The 27,562-nt window shown below is 45.5% G+C and overlaps 1 protein-coding gene across 3 annotated transcripts in view; it reads left to right on the forward strand.

Annotated features, from left to right (window-relative positions):
* Positions 1 to 27,562, forward strand: part of EPB41L4A (erythrocyte membrane protein band 4.1 like 4A) — a 403,094-nt gene that overhangs the window by 165,499 nt on the left and 210,033 nt on the right. For all 3 annotated transcript variants that reach the window (XM_075601703.1, XM_075601694.1, XM_075601711.1), the window contains one exon: positions 22,764 to 22,884. In XM_075601703.1, the coding sequence (XP_075457818.1) occupies positions 22,764 to 22,884 (121 nt within the window). The remainder of the gene's footprint in view (positions 1 to 22,763; positions 22,885 to 27,562) is intronic.

Genomic DNA, 27,562 nt, shown 5'->3' on the forward strand with positions numbered 1-27,562 from the left:
AGAATGGCCTTTAGTTTCGCTGGATCCATATTTATTTATTTATAAAATATTTTACCAGGAAGTAATACATTGAGAGTTACCTCTCGTTTTCAAGTATGTCCTGGGCACAGAGTTAAGACAAATAATACATGGTTACAAATACAGTTACATAAATGAATAGGGTATCTACTATATATTTCTGAAATGTCTGTATGTTTGTCTGCATGCCCTGTGTCCCTAGGGCCAATCGCATTGCACCTTTGGCCTGTCACTCCACCTCAACACTGTCCCACCCCTCACCACACTGTCCCACCCCTCACTGACTCTCATTGGCCTTCGGCCAACACCACTGCCACACTGTCCCACCCCTCACCCCACTGTCCCACCCCTCACTGACAATCCTCACTGCTCTGGGGCGACCTCTCAACCCACAAAACCCTCACCGCCTGCTACCACAGATCAGGTACAGAATCTCTATATCAACATTCACCTCCACACACCGCACGAACAAGCAGCGCAACACTGCCTCTTACAAACACCCCCCTCCACCACCACCCCCCCCCAACCTCATGCACCCCCCTCCACCACCACCCCCCTCAACCTCATGCACCCCCCTCCACCACCACCCCCCCAACCTCATGCACACTACGAACGCACGCCACAGCTCTCCCGCTACTGCAGCCCATCACCAACCCCCCTCACCCAAACATACAACGCACATCACCCCCCCCCTCACACGAACAGCAAACGCACGCTGCTGAACATACAATGCACGATGCTCCATCACACCCCCCCCCCCCTCACCCGAACATCCCCGGAGCACACCCAAAACTACCCCACCCCCCTCACCCATACATCCACAGCACGATGCTCACAGCACCTCACCCCCCCCCCCACTCACCCCAACACAAAACTCACGCTGCCCACCATCCAACGCACGATGCCACCTCACGATGCTGCTCCGGAGCCCCTCACCCCCCCCCCCCCCCACACTCACCCGAACATCCACCGCACGATGCTGCTCCGGAGCACCTCACCCCCCCCCCACACTCACCCGAACATCCAGCGCACGATGCTGCTCCGGAGCCCCTCACCCCCCCTCCTCACCCTCTGTCCACCGCCCCCCCCCCATCACGTGCGCCACCCTGCACCGGCTCCGGACGGGAAGCGCGGCCCTCCTACCCCAGCCGCTCCCTTACTTCCCCGGCGCTACTTCCCGCTCAGGTAAGTCACTGCGCGTCCCGCCTCAGCTTATGGCACCAGTAACAGCCTCGCACCTCAGGCCCACACAGGGCGCTTCCTGCCGCCGCCTGCACGCACCTCACTCAGCCGGACGGCACATTGGGGGACCAGGCGGGCGCCACGGGGGGGGGGGGGGGGACAGACGCACAGAGGAGGGGGGGGGGGACATACACATACATTAATTATGACAATACATATGCCCACTGCTCTCCACCCCGTCCCACACTCCCCTTCCCCCCCACACCCCTTCCCCCTCCACTCCCCTTCCCCCCCCCACTCCCCTTCTCCCCCGCCCGCTTCCCTTCCCCCCCGCTCCCCTTTCCCCCCCCCCGCTCCCCTTCCCCCCCCCCCCGCTCCCCTTCCCCCCCGCTCCCCTTTCCCCCCGCTCCCCTTTACCCCCCCGCTCCCCTTTCCCCCCCACTCCCCTTTCCCCCCCCCCACTCCCCTTTCCCCCTCCCCGCTCCCCTTTCCCCCCCCCCGCTCCCCTTTCCCCCCCCCCCCCCGCTCCCCTGTCTCCATAGTCAATAATTGGCATTAGCATCTGCTGTGCGATACGCTTTTTGACCAGGAGACTTAGGGAGGATTTGTTCCTGTAAAGTACCCCTAGTTTGGCATAGGTCTTGGTTGTCAGGGTATCAATGTGCATCCCGAATGTTAAGTGGGAGTCAAACCATAAGCCCAGGTATTTAAAACTGGTAACAGGAGTTAGGGTGGTGTTAGTGTTGGTTCTAATATGGAGCTCAGTCGCTGGAAGCTTTAAGAATTTAGTCTTGGTCCCAAATACCATTGTTACAGTCTTGTCAGTGTTTAAAAACAGTTTGTTTTGGGAAATCCAGTTTTCGAGTCTGAAAAAGTCAGACTGAAGTATGTGTTGAAGGTCAGAGAGGCTATGGCTGTGTGCATATAGGATTGTGTCATCTGCATACATGTGTAATGAGGCTTCCTTACAAGCTGTGGGAAGATCATTAATGAACACTGAGAAGAGTAGGGGCCCCAGAACAGAGCCTTGCGGGACACCACAGGTGATATCCAGGGGGTTGGAGTTAGAGCCTGAGATGGACACATGTTGGGATCTTCCTGATAGGTAGGACTGAAATCAGTTTTAAGCATGCTTCCCTATTCGAGAGCTCTGGAGCTTGTTAAGCAGGATAGCATTATCAACTGTGTCAAAAGCCTTTGCAAAATCTAGGAATACTGCACCAGTGAGTTGTCCCCGATCCATTCCACACTGGATTTCATTGCAAACTTTTAGCAGGGTAGTTACGGTGGAGTGTTTGGGACGAAAGCCAGATTGGTATTGGCTAGGGAAATTTGTCTTGGTGTAGTAGTCGTTTAATTGGGAGTGGACACATTTTTCCATGACTTTGGATAGAATTGGGAGAAGTGAGATTGGCCTGTAGTTTGAGACAGTGTTTTTGTCCCCACTTTTGAAGATTGGGACAACTCTGGCAGTTTTCCAGGTCTTAGGGATATGGCCTGCAGACAGGATAGAGTTGACTATGGAAGCAATTGGTTTGGCAATGGCTGGGGCACCAAGTCGTAGGAACCTAGATTGTAGCAAGTCAGGTCCACATTGGCTGCTTAGTTTTAGTTTGAGGAGCGCTTGTGTAATCTCCTCTTCCTCTATTGAAGCCAGAGTCAGAGATAATGTATCCCAGGAATGCTACGGACGTCAGATGGAACTGGCATTTCTCCAATTTCGCAAAGAGATGGTTTTCCCGGAGGCGTAACAGCACCTGTTGAACGTATTTGATGTGTTCTTGGGTGGATTTAGAAAAGATTAGGATGTCGTCTAAGTAAACGATAAGGAATTTGTTAAGAATGTCCCGGAAAATCTCGTTGACAAAGTCCTGAAAGACTGCTGGTGCGTTGCACAGACCAAACGGCATGACCAGGTATTCATAGTGGCCGTCATGGGTGTTAAAAGCAGTCTTCCACTCGTCCCCCTCACGTATCCTTACCAAATGTAGGCGCCTCTTAGGTCCAGTTTAGAAAAAACAGTAGCTCCTTGGAGGCGGTCGAAGAGTTCCGATATCAAGGGTAGCGGTTTTTGCGCGTGATGTTATTCAAACCCCGGTAATCGATGCATGGACGAAGAGACCCGTCCTTCTTCAATAAATAAATTATATAAATGCCATGGACTATGCCCCAAAAATCAAATTAGTTTTAATGGCACTGAACAATGGCGAAAACGTGACCGAGCATGCGCTGCCTCTCTCACCCGCTCCTTCTCCTCTTCCTCTCCCACCCCCGTCCTCTTCTTCTCACCCCATTCTTCTCACCCCCTACTTATCTTCTCGCCCCTCCTTCTCACCCCCTCCTTCTCCTCTTCTTCTCTCACCCCCTACTTCTCCTCTTGCTCTCTCACCCCTCCTCTTCTTCTCACACCCCTACTCTTCTCACCCCTTTCCTTCTCCGCTTACCCGCTCCTTCTCCTCTTCTTTCCATCCCCTCCTTCTCCTCTTACCCCCTCCTCTTCTTCTCACCCCCCTCCTTCTCCTCCTTTCACCCCCCCCCTTCTTTTTTCTGTAACGATGCTCATCTCAAGCAGGAAGCAGACCCACAGGGCTGAGTTAGGAAGGTTAAAGAACCAACCTGAGCCAAGGGACAGAGTCCTGATAGAGTAGTGAGTCGTAGGCCGCAGGTCAGGGCTGGCAGCAGTGTTGCGAGGTCGGTGGGAATGCAGAGGTCGAGGCAGGCTGAAGACAAGGATAGTCGAGGTACGTGAGCCGGGTCTGGTAACGTAAAAGACAATAAGCATAAATGCATTACATGAACACAGCAGAGGGCTGTCCTTTTAAAGGAAGTTGCCAGAGACAAAGATGGATGATTCGGCCACCGAGTGCGAGCAAGAGCAAATTCCCAAACTATAATCTGAAAACCCGGAAAGGATTTCGCCAAACCTGATAGTTACTGTTCCCGATCATCAGGTCAGGCTAGTTAAGAACCTGACCCTAAGCATTATTATTGAGGGGGTAAAAGGTTATCCATGTATGATGCCTCAGTGTTATAAACTGTATGCATTGTATTGTTATGTTATGACAATTGTTATGCATTTATTCCAGGTGTTCAAAGATGAAGGATGGTACATCAAATTTAGGTTTCAAGCGGGGACGTTGGATTTTCCACCAGAGGGAGAGTGTAGTCATGTCTGGTTTTGGCTACTAATCTGCCCTGCCTAACATGTAAGTCCTGGTATCAGTGCAGGCATTGTTAGGTTTTCCGCTGCCGTGAGCAGCTCCCTTGAGTGACAGTGGAGGCGCGACAAGGCGGGACAAGGCCTGTGTTCTGCCCAATCCTGGGCTCAGACCTTGGACCCTCCCCCAGGGTACTTAAGGGGCTGCACAAGTAAATGTAGTGAGTTGTCTCTCCCCTGAGAGAGACTGTACCCCGCAACCCACTCCCCCCCTGAAACTCATACAGAACCACAGCAATCCCTGTTTGCTGGCATCCCTGGAAAGGTACAAACACAAAAATTCGTTATTGTCGCATAATTACAGGTAATGCTTTTACAACAGTTGGGTCCAAGAGCTGACACTCCTGAACCCCAAAACATGGATCAGAGGTAACCAAACGTGCTTTACCTTTATTTGTGAGCCTGGCTACCTCTTCACCCTCTCCTCACAGGAGAGACAACTCACAAATTTACTTAAGTACCTTTGGGGAGGGTCCAAGGTCTGAGCCCAGGATTGGGAAGAACACAGGCCTTTCCCATCCCCCTGTCACTCAAGGGAGCTGCTCACTGCAGGGTAAAACCCGGATTGGACCTAACACTGCCTACCCTGATACCAGGATTTACATGTTAGGCAGAGCAGATTAGTCACCAAAACCAGACATGGCTACAAATACATTTTCCTTTTTCCTCTGTCAGTTATAATTCATACTTATCAGACATATTTTTGTATCTGTTTGACTTGTGCTGGCATCATAATTACTTTACAAATAAAGAACAAAAAAAGCAATGTACTGTACCTGTAGATTGCAGGATTGACAGTCTTATCGCTAAAAAAGATAAGATAACATATGTATAAACTTGCCAAATCATTTGTTTACAATAGAAATGTTAACATTTTTACATCTGATTTTTTTAAGGTACCAATCACATTAAACTAATTAAGGGCCTCATGCAGTAAAGGCCGAAATAAAAATCGCCATGATTTTTAATTCGCCATTTTTAACAGCGTTGCTAGCATGATATGCAGAAAGCCTTGAATACCTCTGATAGCAACATTTGCAAACATAACGAGTTGCCGGCAACAACGGCTCTCTGAAAAGGGCTAACCCGGCGAGTTGATTCTGCTGCATAGAGAGAGCCGCCTCTCTCTGCGCAAAGCTCGGCCGAAAAAAAAAATGTTTAATCTAAATTTTATTACTAGTGTAGATGAGCAGGGGGTCTCTGGAGCAGAAGCGCATTGTGTTCAGTTCCACGGACCCCCTGCTTCCCGAGATACAGGCCCCGTTATGGGGTGCCGGTATTTCCTATGCATTGAAATGTCCCGATCACGTGGGATATTTACATGCATAGGACATACCAGCACCCCATATCGGGGCCTGTATCTCGGGAAGGAGGGGGCCCCGAACCTGAAAACAACGCGGTTCTGCTCCGGAGACCCCCTGCTCATCTACACGTTATAAAATTTAAATATGTAGTAAGCACCAATATACAACCCACCCTCTGTGCCCCCACATAAAACCATTATTTTTTTATTTGAACACACGATTGATAACATAGGCCAGCGGGGGTCCCAGGGTGCTCCCCACGGGTGTCCGGGGGTCCTCGGGTGGTCCCCGCTGGCCTGCTGTACCATTCGTTTTGTAAAAACAAAATAAAGATAGCCTCCATTTCAATAAATACACCACCCGAGGGCCCCTAGACACCCGTAGGGACCACCCGAGGACCCCCTCCGGCCTGTGGTATTAATCCTGTGTATAAAAAATTAATTATGGTTTTATGTGGGGGCACGGGGTGGGTGGGTTGTGTATTGGTGTTTATTACATATTGTAATCGTTATTGGTGGCCTAGGAGGTAGGTAGTAGGGCGGTTGTGGGTATTTTTGTTTATTGTGGGTAGCGGGGGTGGGTGAAGGAGGTAGTAGCCCCAAGTGTGGGTGTTTAGGCCTTCCGGGTGTGTAGCGGAAGGGGTTAACCCCTTCATTACCGTAGCTGTATTAACGGCTAAGGTAATGAAGGGGTTAAGTACACCCGGAACCCCCCTGCAAGGCCTAAACACCCACCAAGGGCCAAATACCACCTTCACCCACCCCCACAATAAGCATGGCACTGGTGGATAGCTCCTTCATTGCCTTAGCGATTAGCCGCTAAGCACACATTTCATAGGGCTCACTTAATAGCTGCTGACCCTGCTAATGCTCGCACCTGATGATCTTTAAACTTGCTGCACAAAATCATTGTTATACACTGGTACACATTCTGTACATAGAGTGCTGCTGTGAAAAGCTGTATACGTAGATATATAGCCATGTAATCAGTTTGAGCCCAGTGCATGGAGGAATGTGCTAACTCAACTAAACATAGTACTTTACTTTCCAGAATTGTTCTTGCGTGTCAAGACTGAGGTGAAAGCAAAATAAAAGTGCAGTTCATTAGTTTTCAGTGCTTTTACTTTAGAGCCAGAGGGCTTGAAATACATTTTAGCACTGGATGGGTCACACTACACTCCTACATGTACTTCATTCTTCCTATTTACGGTTGACGTGGGCGTAGCACCCTATAAACAGAAAAGCACAGACGTACAGTTTTAGAACATTAGTGCTGTATGTACAGCTGTATCAATGTGCCTCTATGTACAGAATGTGTATCAGTGTATAACAGTGATTTTGTGCAGCAAGGTTAAAGAGCACCAGGTGCGAGTATTAGCAGGATCAGCAGCTATTAATGTCTGTGAGCCCTATGAAATGTGTGCTTACAAAATACTGTATTTACCCCGTCTGACTCCCCTGGTTGAGTTTTTGTTTTCTAGCTTATTTGGGCTATTGACACACTTAACGGAACTAAATAACATGAAATGCAGAATTTGCATTGTAACTGTTCTGATTACATACTGGGGTCACAAACATGATTATTTTTGTTTCTTTGTTTGGATTGCAAATAAGCACATTTTATTTTTAGTATGTAATAGGTTATGTTGGTATTTTGTTTTGTTTTTGTTTGTAGAGAACAGTTGCATATTTTCTTCCATTCAAAAATCAGTATATTTTTTTGACATCCTGAAATGCAATATTTTCATGCTTGTCTTACCTTTTATAAGCTGATTAGATTCCTTGTGAAGAGTAGGGAAAACGTCATCGGGAGTGGACAACAAACAGTACCGTTCATGTGGAAACCTTCACTTACATTATATACAGGCATAACCCGCTTTAAAGACACTCACTTTAAGTACACTTGCGAGTAAGTAAATATCGCCCAATAGGCAAACGGCAGCTCACGCATGCGCATGTCATCACGTCCTGAACAGCAATACCTGTACCGAAGCTGTGCGCAAGCGGGGAGACTATAGAGCCTGTTACAAATGCGTTATTTACATCAGTTATGCACGTATATGACGATTGCCGTACAGTACATGCATCAATAAGTGGGGAAAAGGTAGTGCTTCACTTTAAGTACATTTTCGCTTTACATACTGCACCGACACACTTTATTCGAGCAAATACCCAGTATGTACCTGGCAGATACCTGGAATGCGCCGCTCCTCACCTCTGACAAGCCCCGTTGGGTTTGCCTTCCCAGCCTGGGTTCATGCCTGGCTGACGGGCGGCTGATCTGTTAAATGATAATGATTAGGATTTAATAGGCTGCAATGCTTCGCGTTTCTACAAGATGGGATAAATTCATGAATTGTAATGCAGTATATATATATATACTGTGCAGTATTGCAGCCAGCGGGAATAAAATGCTTCAATCCCTGCTTGGAAAATACCTCAATGCACTCGGGCAGAAAACAGTCACAAACCTCAATACACCCGGGTATACCCGAATTCGTGGGACTAGCCGAGCTCGAATAAAGTGTGTCGCCAGTGTACATGCTCCGGTCCCATTGCGTACGTTAATGCGGGGTATGCCTGTACTGTACTACATGAGTATTTCCTCTATTAGCCTCTGTTGTCTATTCGGTTTAAGCACTGGAAGAGAACAGGTGCATGGTAGGATATACGCCAAGGAGTTTATGTATTAACATAAAGAAACAGTTGTGTCAACATATAAGAAGCTTTAACAAATGTCTTACTGTATGTCTGCCACAAAGTGTTAGCCAGAGAGTGTGTCAGACAAAAAGGTTTAGGATCCAGAGAAAACGGGAGAAAGAATGATGTGCAACGGCACACAATTTGATACATACTCTTCACCAATATACATCGCAGCGTGCTCATTATTCGTGTCTAGAGATACTCTTCATAATTATATAGCTCAGGGTGTTCATTATCAGTGTACAAAGATAATAACCAGCAATATACATCGCAGCGTGCTCATTATTCATAAACACCAGAGTCGCACCAAAGGCGGTGCCCTAAGAGAGTCTCCCCAATATGCCACCCCTGCTCCCGTCCACGAAGCCAGCTTGGACAGGGTTACCATCATAATGAAAAGAGATGCAATTTCAAAAGACATGGAGTTCATTAGCTTCTCCCCCTGCATGTTTGTTGTACGGGGGGGAGGGGTGGTTTGTGCTACACTTTCCCCCACACCTCTTTATTTTTGGGTGCCAAGTGTCCTGGGCAAAGGGTCCTAAGATCATCCTTGCCAACCTGCTCCTGGCATTGGCCAAGCTGGCCATATATAAGACCAGGAAGCAGTGTTTGGAAGGAGAGGTCCTAATGAACAGCGTGGAGACGTTCCAGACACTTGTGCACTCCCGCATCCGGAAAGAGAACACCCAAGCCGAGTCCACTGGGACGGTGTCAGAATTTGCCTCCCAGTGGGCGTCTGGTGGAGTGCCCTGCTTGGTATCCCCCAACATGGATTATTTTACATTCACCTCCCCGTTTTAGTGCACTTTATTTTATTTTACAGTGCACTATAACCTGGTTTTTGAGATATTTTTGTTTCTCTGATTTCTCTTTTTACTTGTTGGTTAACACCAATTTAAGTTTATTCCTCTGCTTGAAACTGGTAGAAAATAGGCTGTGCAGCTGAATTCACTCTTCCACAAACTCTATTGGACATAACTCCCGAGTCGCACAAAAACATTGGGAGGACAGTCAAAACGTGTTAGCTGACCGCTGCTCTGTGATTGGTCTTGGGTAAAATATTTCACCCCCCTGTACCTTATGTTTCCAGTATCCTTTTGTGGCGGGGAAGGGGTTAACCCGGCTTATAATAAAGTTCAGGCCCACTTGGTTAACCCTGGCCCGTGTGTTAGGGTCTTAGGGTGTCAGCTCTGGGACCCAGATGTCAAAAATGTATTACTGCAACTGTATACTGATTTTGCGACATTAAAGAATTATGTGATTTTATTTCCTTTCCGGGGATGCAGGGATCGGGAGATTTCTAGGCTGTAAGTTTCAGGGTGGGTTTGGCGGAGAAAGTCTTTGCAGAATGTGTCTATGTAGCGGGGTTCCGGGTTATGGGATACCCCAAAAGTTGTATAACTAAACTAAGCACATTACTCCGCCAACCCTGTACCCTGAAAACGCTCTTACGACTCACCGCCAGAGTCCCTGCTGCAGCATCTTCCAGACAAGGTAAATGGGTATGAAGGGGTTAAAAGATATCTGCAGGTATACATGGAGTCCTTAGTATAGCAAGGGGCTCCCCAGTACCCACATACTGTACATGCCCAGGTATCCTGAGCCGAGAGTAGGGGTTCAGGAATGTGCTCACGCTAAGGTTATGAAGCTGAGCAGATTTGCAGTGTTTTAAAAGTATTTTTCTTATGTGTGCCAGGAATGAGGCTAGTGATTTGTAGGGGATATACACTCAATCCATGCATGACACCAGAATAGGAACTCATAACTTTTTGCATGCAGCAGACCGGACACCACATGTTTTATTAAACGGGAATAGTTTAATATGTATAGATATTGCTGACCTGTATATGAGCTGAGGGCTTTCTAAGTCATGGATTCTGGAAGGCACAGATGGTTACCAGGCTTGGTTCCGGTGTGTCTGTCCAGGGGCCATACTTGAAAGGACTCAGAGATGCCTATGTGTGAGGCCATATGGGCCCTGCCATTATTATAGAGCACCCATATCCTGGCCTGACACAGGGAAACCTAACACCCTTTGCTAAACAGCCAGCCGCTGTGAAGTCTCACACCATGGGGGGTGGGGAGGGGGCAGAGGGGGAGATTTCACCTGCCCAGGGAAAAGGCTAAGGGGTGGGAAACCCTGTATGAGTGTTTTAGATTGGTCGCTAGGAGGTTGCTAAGGTTTTTTGATTGGGCTGCAGGTTTTCTGGGACCTGGACACCAGAGGTTTGAAAAGCCCTGACACAGGTCAGATTCATCAGTCCTAAGAGTTCCATCAAAGAGTTCATCAGTTCAATCTTGTGTGATTCACCTGAGATTCAGTCCCATTTGAGAAGTTCCAGCTCTGGGTAAATCGTCTACATTTCTCAGAGGATAAGTGACCCGAATTCAACAGCAAGAGGCTACAGGAATGAGACGTAGCCTGGAATATTTTGCTGTGTGTTTGCAATTAGGAAAGATTAGTTTTGTTATCCAAGTTTCCAAAGTAAGTGTGTCTTTTTACTGTATTTTTGTGTAACATAGTTGTGTGTGCTCGTTAGGTGAATAAACACAATTTATTTTTATCTCCCTGCTTGCTCAATCAATGATCCTGGTAATTAAAAGTCTTAAGAAGCTTGGTTCCATCGTGACACCCTTCCCTATAGATTGTAAGCTCCTTGGGGCAGGGCCCTCCTTACATACTTTGTACCAATGTATGTTGATACTTTATTATTTTACTGTTTTCGGCCTCCAACCCTACTGTACTGCGCAACGGAATAGATTGATGCGTTATAAATAAATGGTTTATTCAATAATATATTCAAGTCAATAGCAGTTAACGCCGCTCGGGCTTCAATAAACGGTATCAAATCTGGTAGGCGAAACAACTGTGTCTGACAGGTGAAAGCAAGTTTATCAAAACACTTTCTGCAGTTTATATGGGCACAGGCAAAAGAAAATATTTTGCCATGTGACAAAATGCATATACAGTATCTTGATCTTACCGTATATATATTTTCCTCTTAGATTGTAGTTCTATGGTAACCTTTAATTCTGTCCTACACAATCCTATACTCTAATATTCTTTTTTTGTGCTTCTTATTATACCTAATTTGTGCTCTTAGAATGATTGGGAATTGAATTCTGCTTAACCCGTATGCATTGCAGGCCTTTCTGATAGCATAGGGGTTAAACGTACCCTTCAGCAGCGGTGCGCAAATTCGGGGGCGCAAGATTGTCTAGGGGGGGCGCAGGCGGCCAGCGAAACATGCTGTGCGCAGGTGGGTGGCCGGGCGGGCTGACGGCTGTGTGCGGTTGGCCGGGAGGGCTGGCGGCTGTGCGCGGGTGACCGGGAGGGCTGACGGCTGTGTGCGGGTGACCGGGAGGGCTGACGGCTGTGTGCGGGTGGCCAGGAAGGCTGGCGGCTGTGCCCGGGTGGCGGGGCAGGCTGGTGGCTGTGCACGGGTGGCCGGGAGGGCTGATGGCTGTACATGGGTTGCCGGGTGGGCTGGCGGCTGTGCGCGGGTGGCCGGGTGGCTGTGCACGGGTGGCCGGGAGGGCTGGCGGCTGTGGCCGGGTGGCCGGGATGGCTGGCGGCTGTGCGCGGGCGGCCCAAGAAGCTGTGTGCGGGCGGGTGGGCGGACAAAGAAGCTGTGTTGCGGCTGAACGAGATGGTGTGTGTGCGCGCTCACACGTGGGGGCTGCGGAGGTACAGCGGCTGCAAGAGAGATAGTTCCGAAGAGGCCAACATGCAAACGACTGCAGGGGAGGAGCACGCCCCAGCGCTGAGACATCACCGCCCCTCATTCCGGTGTCTGCCCTGCTCTCGTCCTGCTCTCCTCCGCTGGTAACCTGATTCCCTGCGATCCGAGCACAGCTGACAAGTGAAAGGGGCGGCTGACACTATATGAATGTACAAAAGTAGTAAAAACACAACAACGATTATACAGCCAAACTGCAGGGCGCGCGCACATCTGTGACGTCACATTAGCGACGTCGCAGTGCGACATGTACACAAGCACATGCTACTGCGCGCGCAGCTGCAGGCTGAAATCTGTTTTTTGATTGGACGGCTGCATCACGTGACGCGGCAGTCACAACCAGAAAATACGTTTTGAAAAACGCTTCAACAGTCGCCCGCATTGCAGTAGCAAGCGGCACGACAGTCACAGTTGGTATAAGCGTTCACAGAGTATGCATAGAATTTGTCTAGGCGCGGCGCGCGTTTTTCTGTTAACGCAGCCTATATACCATATAGATTCTATATATATATAGCCTGTCACAGGAGACCAGGCAATTTACACCTTTTTATCTGGATCATACATTGAGCAATACAAGTTAATGAAACAATATACCGTTTAATAAAGGTTTTTTTCCCATGTTATTTTGATTACATCAGGCGGGGCGAGGGGGACAAGAAATTTCATGGATGTAAAGGGGGGCTCGGCATAAAAATTTTGCTCACAGCATATAGGACATGGCTTATTACCAGTTTGCACAGTGCTTACGTTGCTATTTAAAGGCTATAAAGTGCAGTAAAAACCTTTCTCTCCACATTATTGAGATCTTAGATGGATGAGGGAACATGAATGTGTGGAATTTAAATATTGGCACGTAGGTTAGAATTCTTTTTTTTCTTTATCAGAACACAAATAAAGTCAGGTTTGCATAACGAAATTTATATAGCGGAAATGCTGCCGTGAAATTTTGAAAAGATCTAAAAGAAGAACATACAGTATATATATATATATATATATATATATATATATATATATATATATATATATATATATATATATATATATATATATATATATATATATATATATAAATCATGTTATCTGTATTTTCCTCCCTGTTTAACAAGATGTCGTGTAATAATAATATTGAGGCTTTAAACATATTTTGTGAAACGCTGTCCTTAAACCAACTAGAAACCTGGAATAATTTCTGTATCTCCCAAACAAACATTCATCTAAAAGTTGCTAATTTCAAATGAAAATATACTCTTAGAAATATAATATAGAACTTTTTTCATTTTTTTGAGCAGTATAGTGTGTAAATTGTGTAGCCCTTTGAACTCACGAACTTTTGAATTTCTTTATTTTATCTAATTTTGTATTATTTTTTTGTATGTCTCAGCACTCTGTATGGTAAATTGTGTAGTGTAATATGTACGTTGATTCTCTTGTCTGAGACAAGGGCCACCGATGGAGGAAGAGCCAGGTTGGTCGAGTTGGTCAGCCAATCCCCTTCCTCTTCAGGGCTCACTGTCACTCGCTCCCCCTCCTGGGGTATATGGGCCCTGATGGGCTCTGCCACCGACACCCTCCGCTCACCAAACGCCATTCAACCAGTTCACCCCCTGTGATGATGAAGGGGTAACCAGGCCATCAATAAAGGTATTATGCCTGGCTGGTTACCTCTGAACCATATTTGTGGGTTTAGAGTGTCAGCTCTTGGACTCATTGGTTGTACATGAAATGTATGTGATTGTGCACCAATAAAGAATGTATGTGTGTTTTACCTTTCCAGGAGTGCTAACCAGAGGAGATTAACAGGCTATGAGTTTCAAGGGGGGGGTTGCGGTAAAAGTGTTGTCACATTGTGACCAGGTAAACGGGGCCCAGAGTTGCTGGCCACCCCAAAAATGTATCCAGCAATCAAGTCAGATTCCCGGGGACATATAGGCACAGACCTCTGGTCAAAATCCTCCCTTGAAAACAGTTACTTGACTCACAGCCAAGTTCCCTGCTTCAGCACAGACCAGAAAGGTAAAGGGGGCATAAGGATGTGAGGTGTCCCTGACACAGTCATGAGGTCCCTAGTTTAAGGGGGATACACATTTAATACCCAGGTCACCCAGAAGCTGTATAGGGCGTGACTCACCACTACGTTCCCTTCTTCAGCACAACCCATAAAGGTAAACGAGGCATAGGGATGTGAGGTATCCCTTAAACAGTCAAGGGGTCCCTAGGTTAATACCCAGTAAATGCCCAGGTCACCCAGAACCGGTATAGGGGTTCTAGGGGTACTCCAATCAGCTACAAGATTGTGAGGGGACTTTTAAAAGTCCAGTCCTAAGTATTGTATAGAGTGTGGGGAATATGGCTAGTAAAAAATAACGTGCAGCTTCTTATTCTATTTCCCATAAGCAAAAGACTTTAGATATTTTTAAAGTATATATTTTAGGGAACAGTGTGTTTTAAAACATATGCTTGTGCACAGTACAATGAGCTGGGGCTCTCAGACAGGGGCATTGTGTCTACTCATACAGTGGGGTTCAAAAGCCAGAGAGGAAGTCTGAGGTGTCAAAACGATGTGGACAGGAGGGAAGAAGTCAAGTACCCACGTCCCTAGCTCAATGGATGCTCTTTGAAATTCTATTGACCCACCAGACTGGCCGGGGCCTGTCACCGTGGGTGGCATTGAGGGAATCAAGAGCCAGAAGTGCCAAATTGCATGTGCCCCTTGGTTCATTCAGATTTCCAGGTAACCACGTGCGTCCTACCAGCTTGTCTCTGATTAGCTGCGGAGATTTTTCTCATGCTCCTGATAGAGGGGGCAGTAATCTGTAATGAAAGTTAGAGGTATTATAACCCCTTGCAGCCATGAGATAGTTCTCCAAGGTTCTCCAAAGTGTTCTCCAGAGCTTCCCAGTTGTAAGTCTCCAGCAAGAAAAGGGCTGCTTCAGTGAAAAGCTGCCTGGAATATTTTCAGTCCTGTTTTGCAACTGTTATCAGGGATAGGATTCCCTGCAGCTAGGAGAGTCTAGGTTGTTATTAGTGATGTACCGGGTACTACCCGTTACCCGGTGGCTTTTCAGCTACCCGGAAATTACCCGGACCCGGCAGCTGGAAAGTGGACCCGGCGCCGGGTATCCGGGTAATGTCAGGGTAGTTGAAAAGTATCTGTTACTTACCTGCTGGAAGCCTGCGCGGACATCTGAACAGGTAAGCAGAGGTGTGGGGGCGGTGGGGCAGCATCACAGTCATGTGGAGCCCGCGCGGGAGCTGCAGGACTCCATACTGCACTGTGAGCTGGGACCATGTGACCGGAGCAGGAGAAGAAGATTTCCTATTGGACAGCCGGCTGTCCAATAGGAAAGCTTCTTCTCCTGCTCCGGTCACATCTCACAGTGCAGTATGGAGTCCTGCAGCTCCTGCGCGGGCTCCACACTGATGCTGATGCTGCCCCACCGCCCCCGCACCTCTGCTTACCTGTTCAGGTGTCGCCGCGGGCTTCCTACACCCCAGGTAAGTTTCCTCCACCTCAGGTAAGTGAAAAAACGGGTAGCCGGGTACCCAACCGGGTACAAGGCGCCAAATCCTCCGGGTACCCGTTACCCGGTTTAAAAAAAATGTAGGACCTGGTCCAACACTAGTTGTTACCCCAATTCCCAAGTAAGTGTGTCTTTTTGCTGTATTTTGTGTAACATTGTGTGTTTGCCTATTCCCGTGAATAAAGTTACAATTTATTTCATTAACTCGATTTGCTCAATGCATGATCCTGGTAAAAAGGTGTAAATTGCCTGGTCTCCCGTGACACCACCTACCCCAGTTCAACAAGTAACGCCTCCATACCCCACTCAATAAATAGGTTTCCCGGGGCTCAGGTAAAGACTTCTGTCCTGGATCCCGGGAGACCTGTCGGCGGGGCCCTTTGTAGTTTCCCTTTTTTTAACATGACAAAGCATGCTGTTGATATAAAGTGAAACAAAAAACTTGCGCTCATAAGTGATCCGTGATGGGTGATAGTGACTTAGATAAAGGTTATAAAATACAACCTGATAAAGGTGAGGTTTTGTGCTGCTGGTCAGTTAGGATGGCTCAAACACCAGGCTACATAGAAACAAAGAAAAGACAGCGCAAAAAAACCATAGTGTAGTATATTTAAAAACTATTTATAGAATGGGGGTGAGTATTGCACGTACATCAGTATAAAAGGTTAATAGCATGACATGTTAGGGACATGTTACCACTCGGCGGGGACAGCAGGACACGAACACAGGTATCTTGGACGTCCTCCCTCTAGCTGCTGGTATCCAGGAACAATGTGTACAGCTCCGCGTTGGGTAACCTTCCCGCGTGTTAAAGGAGCTCCAGGCGGTGGTTCAGAAGGGATGATCTCCCAGTTGCTTCCGGGTTAGTCCACGCTTACGTCTGACGTCATCCGGCGGCGTCTCTCAGCCGGTCGCGTCTTTAGTGCGTCACTCCTTAGCGATATTTGATCGAGTGGTTGAAATAAGTCCCAAACAAGTCCCACATAGAACAAGTGCACAAATGTATAACCGCAATGGGGGTAAATGTAGAAAATGAAGGAACGCGCCCTCTCCTACGCGTTTCGTACTTTCGTACTTCTTCAGGGAATAATGGAGGAAGTTCCAGGGGCGGTTCATATACTCTCAGTTTTACTGTGATTGGCCAAACTGATTGAGTTCAACTCCCCCCACCTGGAGAGGTAAATGCTCATCCCGTGGAGGGGCTCAGTCAGCACAGGCAATCTAACATATAAGAATATAATGGGTTAAAAACACTTACAAAAATACATTTATAATAAATTTTAATAGCATGCCATGGTGCATCAAAAAACTCTAAAAAATAAAGAGACAAGAATTAATCACAGATAATTACATATTAAAAGATATGAAGTGCTACATCCCAATGGTTGAAATACCATAAATTTATATATTACTTTAAACGAGTATATATAATTTTAAAAATAATGATAATGAAATGGTCTAGGAATAGATATTTAGAGGTGGACATTAGTTTAATTTGTTCAGAGAGAAGAGTTTGTTAAAAATTGAATACATAATAAATTAGTATTAAAATGAAATCACTGGTACTGTTCGAATAGTCATTTAAAAAAGAGACCATACGTCAATCTCCTCATTAAGACCTAGTGGAGACAGAGTCTGGAGTTTGTAAATCCACAGATTTTCTTGTTTGGATAATTTTTTATCCCTGTCTCCACCACGTCTTCCTGATTGGACAGTCTGGATACCTATATATGTCAGGAACGAAGGGTCACAGTTATGTTTGATTTTGAAATGTCTAGACACGCTATGTTGTTCAAATCCTATTTTAATGTTTCGAGCGTGTTCTAGAATCCTGACCCTTAGAAATCTTTTTGTTCGCCCAACATATTGATATCCGCAAGGACATTGCAATAAATAGACCACATAAGTAGATTTACAGGATATGCAATCTTTTACAGTAAACTTTTCTTTTGTTGTATTGGATGTAAAGTTTTACGATTAGTATTTAACATTTTGCAGGCTTTGCACTTCCCACAGCAATTAGTGCCGTTAGGTTTACACGGCATCCATGATGGCTCCAAAGATGTACTTATTGGGGAACCAATATCACTTGGTGCCAGGAAGTGCTTTAGGGTCTTAGCCCGACGATAAATGAAACTAGGATTTTTGTGGAGAGAGGGGCCCAGAATCGGATCATTACAAAGAATATTCCAATTCTTTTTAATTCTTTTTTGCACACTAGTGCTAACCGAGCTAAACTCTGTAATGAATGGAACTTTTAGTTTGTCATCTACCTCTTCATTCGCTATTCTTTTTTTCTGAATCAGTAGAGAGTCCCTCTCCATTCTTTCTAATTTTTCTAACGAACTGAGCAAAAGGGCCTTATCATACCCACGTTCTATGAATCTCTCCAAAAGGGAGACCGATTGAACTTCAAAGTCAGCTTGAAGACTGCAATTGCATTTGATACGCATAAACTGACTCTGGGGTATGTTATCAATCCAAGATCTTTTATGATTGCTAGAAGACAGAAGGAAGCTGTTAGTATCCACTTTTTTGAAATATGTTTTGGTGTTAATCTTTTCACCAACTCTTCATACTAGACTTAGGTCTAAAAAGTCTATCTGACCGACATTTGATTCGGATGTAAATTTCAAATTGTAGTCATTTGTATTCAGATAGACCTTAAAGAGCTCTAGAGTGTCCTCATCACCCTCCCAGACACACAAGACGTCATCGATATATCTTTGCCAAACAATAACCATATTAGCAAATGGGTTATTGTGCCATATAAAGTTATCTTCCCATATCCCCATGTATATGTTCGCATAACTGGGAGCAAATCACGTCCCCATGGCTGTGCCACATAACTGTAAATAGAACTGATTTAAATAGAAAGTAGTTATGCGACAAAATAAAAGTAATGGCATCGATAATAAAATCACAATTTAAAGGGTGAAGATCTATATCTTTTGTCAATGTCTCCTTTATTGCCCCAATCCCTTTATCATTGGGAATACATGTATAAAGGGATTGAACGTCGAAAGTTGCCCATCTATATCCTTCCTGCCATTGAATTGTCTTAACTAAATTCAAAACGGCAGTGGTATCTTTAATGTATGATGGCAATATTTTCACATATTTTTGCAGAAAAAAATCCACTTACTGTGACAAGTTCGACGTTAATGATCCAATTCCGGAGATTATAGGTCTACCCGGTGGATCGATAGAGGTCTTGTGTATCTTGGGAAGGTGATAATACACCGGTATAGTAGGGAATAAAACATTCAAAAATTGATATTCGGATTTGGATAATACTGTGGATGCAACAGCCTCATCAAGAAGGCCCTGTAGCTCAGAGACAAAGTTTTTCGACATAAACTTGACTTTATGCCAACATAGTGATTTCAAACCACCATCAAGGTTTTATCCGGCCCAAAGCAAAGGGAGTTTTATTGATTCGTTTTTTAATATAGTGAATAATGAATTCACATCACTGGTTAAGAATTTTAAATCGTCTGATATACCACATAACCTTAGCTATCAAGAACATCTAGCGTTAAAAGAACTTCAAGACAGGAAAGATCTAATTATAAGGCAGGCGGATAAAGGTGGAGGAGTTGTTATCCAAAACCGTGAGAGCTATGAAAAGGAGGCCATGCGCATTCTGAACGATCCAGTTAACTATAGCAAACTCAGTCAGGATCCGACGAAAAACTTTGTCTCTGAGCTACAGGGCCTTCTTGATGAGGCTGTTGCATCCACAGTATTATCCAAATCCGAATATCAATTTTTGAATGTTTTATTCCCTACTATACCGGTGTATTATCACCTTCCCAAGATACACAAGACCTCTATCGATCCACCGGGTTGACCTATAATCTCCGGAATTGGATCATTAACGTCGAACTTGTCACAGTATGTGGATTTTTTTCTGCAAAAATATGTGAAAATATTGCCATCATACATTAAAGATACCACTGCCGTTTTGAATTTAGTTAAGACAATTCAATGGCAGGAAGGATATAGATGGGCAACTTTCGACGTTCAATCCCTTTATACATGTATTCCCAATGATAAAGGGATTGGGGCAATAAAGGAGACATTGACAAAAGATATAGATCTTCACCCTTTAAATTGTGATTTTATTATCGATGCCATTACTTTTATTTTGTCGCATAACTACTTTCTATTTTTAAATCAGTTCTATTTACAGTTATGTGGCACAGCCATGGGGACGCGATTTGCTCCCAGTTATGCGAACATATACATGGGGATATGGGAAGATAACTTTATATGGCACAATAACCCATTTGCTAATAGGGTTATTGTATGGCAAAGATATATCGATGACGTCTTGTGTGTCTGGGAGGGTGATGAGGACACTCTAGAGCTCTTTAAGGTCTATCTGAATACAAATGACTACAATTTGAAATTTACATCCGAATCAAATGTCGGTCAGATAGACTTTTTAGACCTAAGTCTAGTATGAAGAGTTGGTGAAAAGATTAACACCAAAACATATTTCAAAAAAGTGGATACTAACAGCTTCCTTCTGTCTTCTAGCAATCATAAAAGATCTTGGATTGATAACATACCCCAGAGTCAGTTTATGCGTATCAAATGCAATTGCAGTCTTCAAGCTGACTTTGAAGTTCAATCGGTCTCCCTTTTGGAGAGATTCATAGAACGTGGGTATGATAAGGCCCTTTTGCTCAGTTCGTTAGAAAAATTAGAAAGAATGGAGAGGGACTCTCTACTGATTCAGAAAAAAAGAATAGCGAATGAAGAGGTAGATGACAAACTAAAAGTTCCATTCATTACAGAGTTTAGCTCGGTTAGCACTAGTGTGCAAAAAAGAATTAAAAAGAATTGGAATATTCTTTGTAATGATCCGATTCTGGGCCCCTCTCTCCACAAAAATCCTAGTTTCATTTATCGTCGGGCTAAGACCCTAAAGCACTTCCTGGCACCAAGTGATATTGGTTCCCCAATAAATACATCTTTGGAGCCATCATGGATGCCGTGTAAACCTAACGGCACTAATTGCTGTGGGAAGTGCAAAGCCTGCAAAATGTTAAATACTAATCGTAAAACTTTACATCCAATACAACAAAAGAAAAGTTTACTGTAAAAGATTGCATATCCTGTAAATCTACTTATGTGGTCTATTTATTGCAATGTCCTTGCGGATATCAATATGTTGGGCGAACAAAAAGATTTCTAAGGGTCAGGATTCTAGAACACGCTCGAAACATTAAAATAGGATTTGAACAACATAGCGTGTCTAGACATTCCAAAATCAAACATAACTGTGACCCTTCGTTCCTGACATATATAGGTATCCAGACTGTCCAATCAGGAAGACGTGGTGGAGACAGGGATAAAAAATTATCCAAACAAGAAAGTCTGTGGATTTACAAACTCCAGACTCTGTCTCCACTAGGTCTTAATGAGGAGATTGACGTATGGTCTCTTTTTTAAATGACTATTCGAACAGTACCAGTGATTTCATTTTAATACTAATTTATTATGTATTCAATTTTTAACAAACTCTTCTCTCTGAACAAATTAAACTAATGTCCACCTCTAAATATCTATTCCTAGACCATTTCATTATCATTATTTTTAAAATTATATATACTCGTTTAAAGTAATATATAAATTTATGGTATTTCAACCATTGGGATGTAGCACTTCATATCTTTTAATATGTAATTATCTGTGATTAATTCTTGTCTCTTTATTTTTTAGAGTTTTTTGATGCACCATGGCATGCTATTAAAATTTATTATAAATGTATTTTTGTAAGTGTTTTTAACCCATTATATTCTTATATGTTAGATTGCCTGTGCTGACTGAGCCCCTCCACGGGATGAGCATTTACCTCTCCAGGTGGGGGGAGTTGAACTCAATCAGTTTGGCCAATCACAGTAAAACTGAGAGTATATGAACCGCCCCTGGAACTTCCTCCATTATTCCCTGAAGAAGTACGAAAGTACGAAACGCGTAGGAGAGGGCGCGTTCCTTCATTTTCTACATTTACCCCCATTGCGGTTATACATTTGTGCACTTGTTCTATGTGGGACTTGTTTGGGACTTATTTCAACCACTCGATCAAATATCGCTAAGGAGTGACGCACTAAAGACGCGACCGGCTGAGAGACGCCGCCGGATGACGTCAGACGTAAGCGTGGACTAACCCGGAAGCAAGTGGGAGATCATCCCTTCTGAACCACCGCCTGGAGCTCCTTTAACACGCGGGAAGGTTCCCCAACGCGGAGCTGTACACATTGTTCCTGGATACCAGCAACTAGAGAGAGGACGTCCAAGATACCTGTGTTCGTGTCCTGCTGTCCCCGCCGAGTGGTAACATGTCCCTAACATGTCATGCTATTAACCTTTTATACTGATGTACGTGCAATACTCACCCCCATTCTATAAATAGTTTTTAAATATACTACACTATGGTTTTTTTGCGCTGTCTTTTCTTTGTTTCTATGCTGTTGATATGCTGGAATTACAATATAGCAGTCTATTGACAGTGTTGTGAATCTGTATTTCTTCACGATGGAGCGGATTTATTTGAATAGTACTGGTCTCATGAAGCACCGTGAAGACGTTTTCTCAGCATACTAAAATAGTGTCCATAATCAAAAGTGTCAAGGTTGAGTGTAACCCTTTTCACTTTCAGAGCAATGCATTACAGGCCTCTCGGATACAAGCAAAAATGACTTTCCAATTTAAAATAAAAGCACTTTAGTTAAGATAGAAAATCAACTTTTATTTTTTTTATATTCTATTTATTGTAGATTTTTTTTTTTATCTTTTTCAAGATAAATAATACTATTTGATGTGTTTTTATCAACACAACAATTATAATAAGAGTTACAATACAATAATGCTAGTGTATTTATTATGTGTCAGTCTGGAGCGATACAAGGCAATAATTTAGTAGCATATATAAAGCCGGAGTGACGGAATGCACCAATCAGAACATGATCATTTGTATAATGCATACATTAGTTATTTTACAGCAAACTGCATAACAGCCCACTAATGTTCTGATAAAGTAATTGCATTCTTTTTTTCTTCTCTAGCGGAACTTGGAGACTATGACCCATTCAGGAACATTACGGGTTATGTGTCAGAATACCGCTTTGTCCCGGACCAAAAGGAAGACCTGGAAAATGCCATAGAACGGATACATAAAACCTTAATGTAAGAATTAAGTCATTTCTAATGTATTCTAGTTTTAAATAATGATAGGTATAGATCTTAAAAATGGTTTATTTTTTTTGGTAATGACCTAAAATAGGAACCTTAGTAAACTAGTTGTGTTAAGTCCTTCAAAGTAAATACATTGTTAGCTGCATGCTGAAAATGCTGTATTATAATCACATGTTGATGGAGACATACAGTAGTGATAGAAGCATTTCATAAAAATATTTGGGTGATAAATCAGGTCTCAGTAAATGGGCCTAATTTGGCAAGCTAACCCTTGTACTCTTCAGATATATATAGAAATAACACCCCTATCCCTCACCACCCCCCCTCCCCCCCACCAGCTAAGGAATAGGATACAACACAAAAAATATACAGTCCCAAATATTACAGTCTCTTTAAACAGGAGTTCTGCTTGTGGGTGTTTGGGTGCTCAGCAGTTTACCTTGTTCTCTCAGGGTGCTGCACGAATGTGCAGGCTCGTGGCAAGGAATAGAAAATGAAGAAAACAGCACCTGGAAATGTTAACTCTTTATTGACAAGCAACTTGCAGAGTAACAGGACTGGTTTTCAATATTTTAAGACTCTTGTACTCCAGGAAACCCATACCATGAGATTATTAGATAGTGCAACTCTTTTCCAAGTTTTTTACTTTTGTTACTGCTGCTTAGGACAGATCTGAAGACTTGCCTCTTGAAATTCCCACTCAGGTCCCCTTTTAAGCTCTGTAATGGGAGCCCCCCCTCATATGGTTCCTCACTAGGGCCAAATTTAGCAAGGGTGCTATATATGTTCTCGCGCATGCGCAGGACTCAGCTTGCGCAGGAGAAACCTGGAGTGCCTCGGCCATTTGAGGAAGGTGCGCCATCTTCTCTATTACTCCGCAGGGGACTACACTACCCACAGTGCTCTGGGGCGGCCCGATCACATGGGCAGTGGTAACCAATAGGGTTAGAGGATTCACAGTGAGGGGAGAGATGCAGTTTGGCCCGAAGGAGCGCAAGGTGGCAGTTGGAGCCAGGACTCAGAAGGGGAAGGTAGTTTCCGGGTGCCAGTGGCTCCTGGACTAAGCCCAGATTGCCCTTAGGTCCCAGACAGGCCCCACTCACGTTGAGGTTCTGATTGCTACAGGAAAAGTCCCCTAGATAGGGATATTTCCTCATAGCTGTAGCAGTGTTGGGGTATTATGTGAAGACGCCGCGCAGGAATTGCGGCCTGTGGTCTGGGACCAGACCACGCACTATATAGAGACTCTTAAAGGTGAGACCCTCCAACTAGTGTTCACTACACGCAGAGACGGACGCCTTCAAGGACGACGACATTGCTGGATCAGCGGATCACTGGTTGTTATTCGGCAGTACCCGGGTGCTGGAGCGCCCAGGCAGGTACCACACCTAAGTGCACCAACGGTTCACGGGATAGCTCTATTCCATACACTTTCAGGTGGGCACCTGACATTGGGGGATATGGACAGCAGGGATATTGGTGCCACGCACCCTGTGTACTTAGAGTGACACTCACTTGGTGTATTGGGGTGGTGTGTGTTATATAATGTGGGGTACAGGTCATATGTTATATGTTCAGTGAAATCTGTTATTATATACCTGAATGTGTATTTACTATTTGGTTCCTGTGAGGGGCTCATCCCACTACGCTGGGATCCCTCACAGGTGCAGGCGCTGCACCAAGGCGACAAAGCTAAACCCCAAGCTCCCAGTGGCGGAGGATCAGGCCTTCTGATAGCCAAACAGGTAACAGCAGTAGTGGTGGTTCCTTTAGTTACGGGGGAAAGGGACTACATTAGAATAAGGCAAAACACACAGCTTCTGAAATAAAAAAGTAGACAATATAATAAATAAAAGAATCAAATATTTCCAAAATATGCAGTGTCTTTACTCTGGTGCAAGGTCAAACGCCAAAGACCTAGCCTCGGGCTTCCTGACCTTGTTTACAAAAGTATTAAAGGGAAAATTGTGGCTCCCACAAAAAGCCTGCAGTGCCACAGATTTATGGGTCTCTGACAGGCATGTGTATAAAACTTGTGAACCTTGCTTCTTACATTTAACACAGACCTACTAAAAGCAAAGGTTAACACCACCACAAACCTGCCAGATTTAATTGATGGAAAGAGATGGGGGGAAAAGTGTGCTAGCTATACATTTTAATACATCTCATATTAATAGCGTATTGATGATCTCCTTCCCTAACCTCCTTTTTAAACGACTTTCCAAAATTGCCTTACCATGTTTTGGATACATTGATGCAAAGTGCTGCAGAATCATAATAATTGCAATTTCCCTCTGACTTTAAATCTTTAAAACATCTTTTTTTTTTTACTTACTGCACAATTTCTCCTTTATTCATCCTCTGAAGAAACCAACCAATGGTTCCATTCATCTTTCTCTTTTTTTTCCTTTTCTTGTCCTATTAATACCACTCTTTAGGAGATTTTCCAAGAAAAAATAATTGCTTTATATTTACTTTGGAGGGAAAACCATTGTATGTGGAAATGCAAATGTACAAACACATTTCCAATTATTACAGAAATAGATAGAAACAAATTAAAATAAAACATACAGTAATATGCCACCGGGCCCCGGCTCTCCCCACCTGCAGGCCTCTTCCTCTCTCTGTCCCACGCCGGACCCTCTGACTTTAGTGTGCGCCAGGCCTCCCACTCATGGCGCTGCGCGCCGGAATCTAGGCCAAGCTTACTTCAGGCGCGCTGACGTCAGAGAGGCCCGTCGCGCGCTGACGTTAGAGGCCCGGCATGGGACACAGAGAGAGGAATAGACCTGGCTGTGGGGAGAGTCGAGGCCCGAAGGCAATTGCTTTGTCTGGCCACCGGGCCTGGGACACTTGTACCGGCTGCCCCCCCCCCCCTCTCTCAGCGGCCCTGGCTGGGATTGTGTGTTTATTAAAGGAATAAGGGCCATATTTACTAAGTGGTGCTACTCTATAAGACACTTTCAGAATGGGCTGTCACAGGCCATATGTCTACCCTGGCCACAGATCGCAAAAAAGTGGGTGTCAGCACGCGCACGGACGCGAGTGCGCGGTCACCATGGTTCCAGCCTTATGGAGCAACCTTGCTTAGTAACTATGGGCCTGAATCTTTAGCTAGTACATTGTCTTTAGAGGACAATAAAGATATTGTTTGTATTCCCCTTATGCCTTTTGGTTGCATCTTCTATCTTCTTTAATGGAAGTATTCCATGTTCACTGTGGAATATCATCCACCTGCTCGTACTAATCAGCAGAAAAAGTTAAAGAAGCAGTAGCATTACATATTTTGTAATTATGATCAATGTTTTGCCAATTCCCTTATAAAAAATTCACCTGGTTTTAGTCTACAGCTAGTTACAGGCTGCTAATATACCTGATGTCCCGGTTTAGCCAGGACAGTCCCAGATTTGCAGGACATGTCCCGTTGTCCTGACAATTAGTTAAAAATCTTAAAAATGTCCCAGTTTTGGAGGCAGAGAAGGAAAGGGCGGGGCCAGTATCATCAGGGGCGGCCCAGTATCATCAGGGGCGGGCCCAGTATCATCAGGGGCGGCCCAGTATCATCAGGGGCGGGCCCAGTATCATCAGGGGCGGCCCAGTATCATTAAGGGTGGCCCAGTATCATCAGGGGCGGGCCCAGTATCATCAGGGACGGCCCAGTATCATCAGGGGCGGCCCAGTATCATCAAGGGTGGCCCAGTATCATCAGGGGCGGCCCAGTATCATCAGGGTCGGCCCAATATCATCAAGGGTGGCCCAGTATCATCAGGGATGGGGCCAGTATCATCAAGGGTGGCCCAGTATCATCAAGGGTGGCCCAGTATCATCAAGGGTGGCCCAGTATCATCAGGGCGGCCCAGTATCATCAAGGGCGGGCCAGTATCATCAGCGGTGGCCCAGTATCATCAGGGGTGGGCCAGTATCATCAAAGGTGGCCCAGTATCATCAGGGGCGGCCCAGTATCATCAGGGGCGGCCCAGTATCATCAGGGTCGGCCCAGTATCATCAAGGGTGGCCCAGTATCATCAGGGGCGGGGCCAGTATCATCAGGGGCGGGGCCAGTATCATCAGGGGCGGGGCCAGTATCATCAGGGGCGGGGCCAGTATCATCAGGGTCGGCCCAGTATCATCAAGGGTGGCCCAGTATAATCAGGGTCGGCCCAGTATCATCAGGGGCGGGGCCAGTATCATCAGGGGCGGGGCCAGTATCATCAGGGGCGGGGCCAGTATCATCAAGGGTGGCCCAGTATCATCAGGGGCGGGGCCAGTATCATCAGGGGTGGCCCAGTATCATCAAGGGCGGGCCAGTATCATCAGGGGCGGGGCCAGTATCATCAGGGGCGGGGCCAATATCATCAGGGGCGGCCCAGTATCATCAGGGGCGGGGCCATTATCATCAGGGACGGCCCAGTATCATCAGGGGCGGCCCAGTATCATCAGGGGCGGGGCCAGTATCATCAGGGGCGGGCCAGTATCATCAAGGGTGGCCCAGTATCATCAGGGGTGGCCCAGTATCATCAGGGGCGGGGCCAGTATCATCAGGGGCGGGGCCAGTATCATCAGGGGCGGCCCAATATCATCAAGGGTGGCCCAGTATCATCAGGGGCGGGGCCAGTATCATCAGGGGCGGGGCCAGAATCATCAGGGGCGGCCCAGTATCATCAGGGGC

The sequence above is a fragment of the Ascaphus truei genome, chromosome 1 (genome assembly GCF_040206685.1).
Source record: "Ascaphus truei isolate aAscTru1 chromosome 1, aAscTru1.hap1, whole genome shotgun sequence".
Classification (NCBI taxonomy): Eukaryota; Metazoa; Chordata; class Amphibia; order Anura; family Ascaphidae; genus Ascaphus; species Ascaphus truei.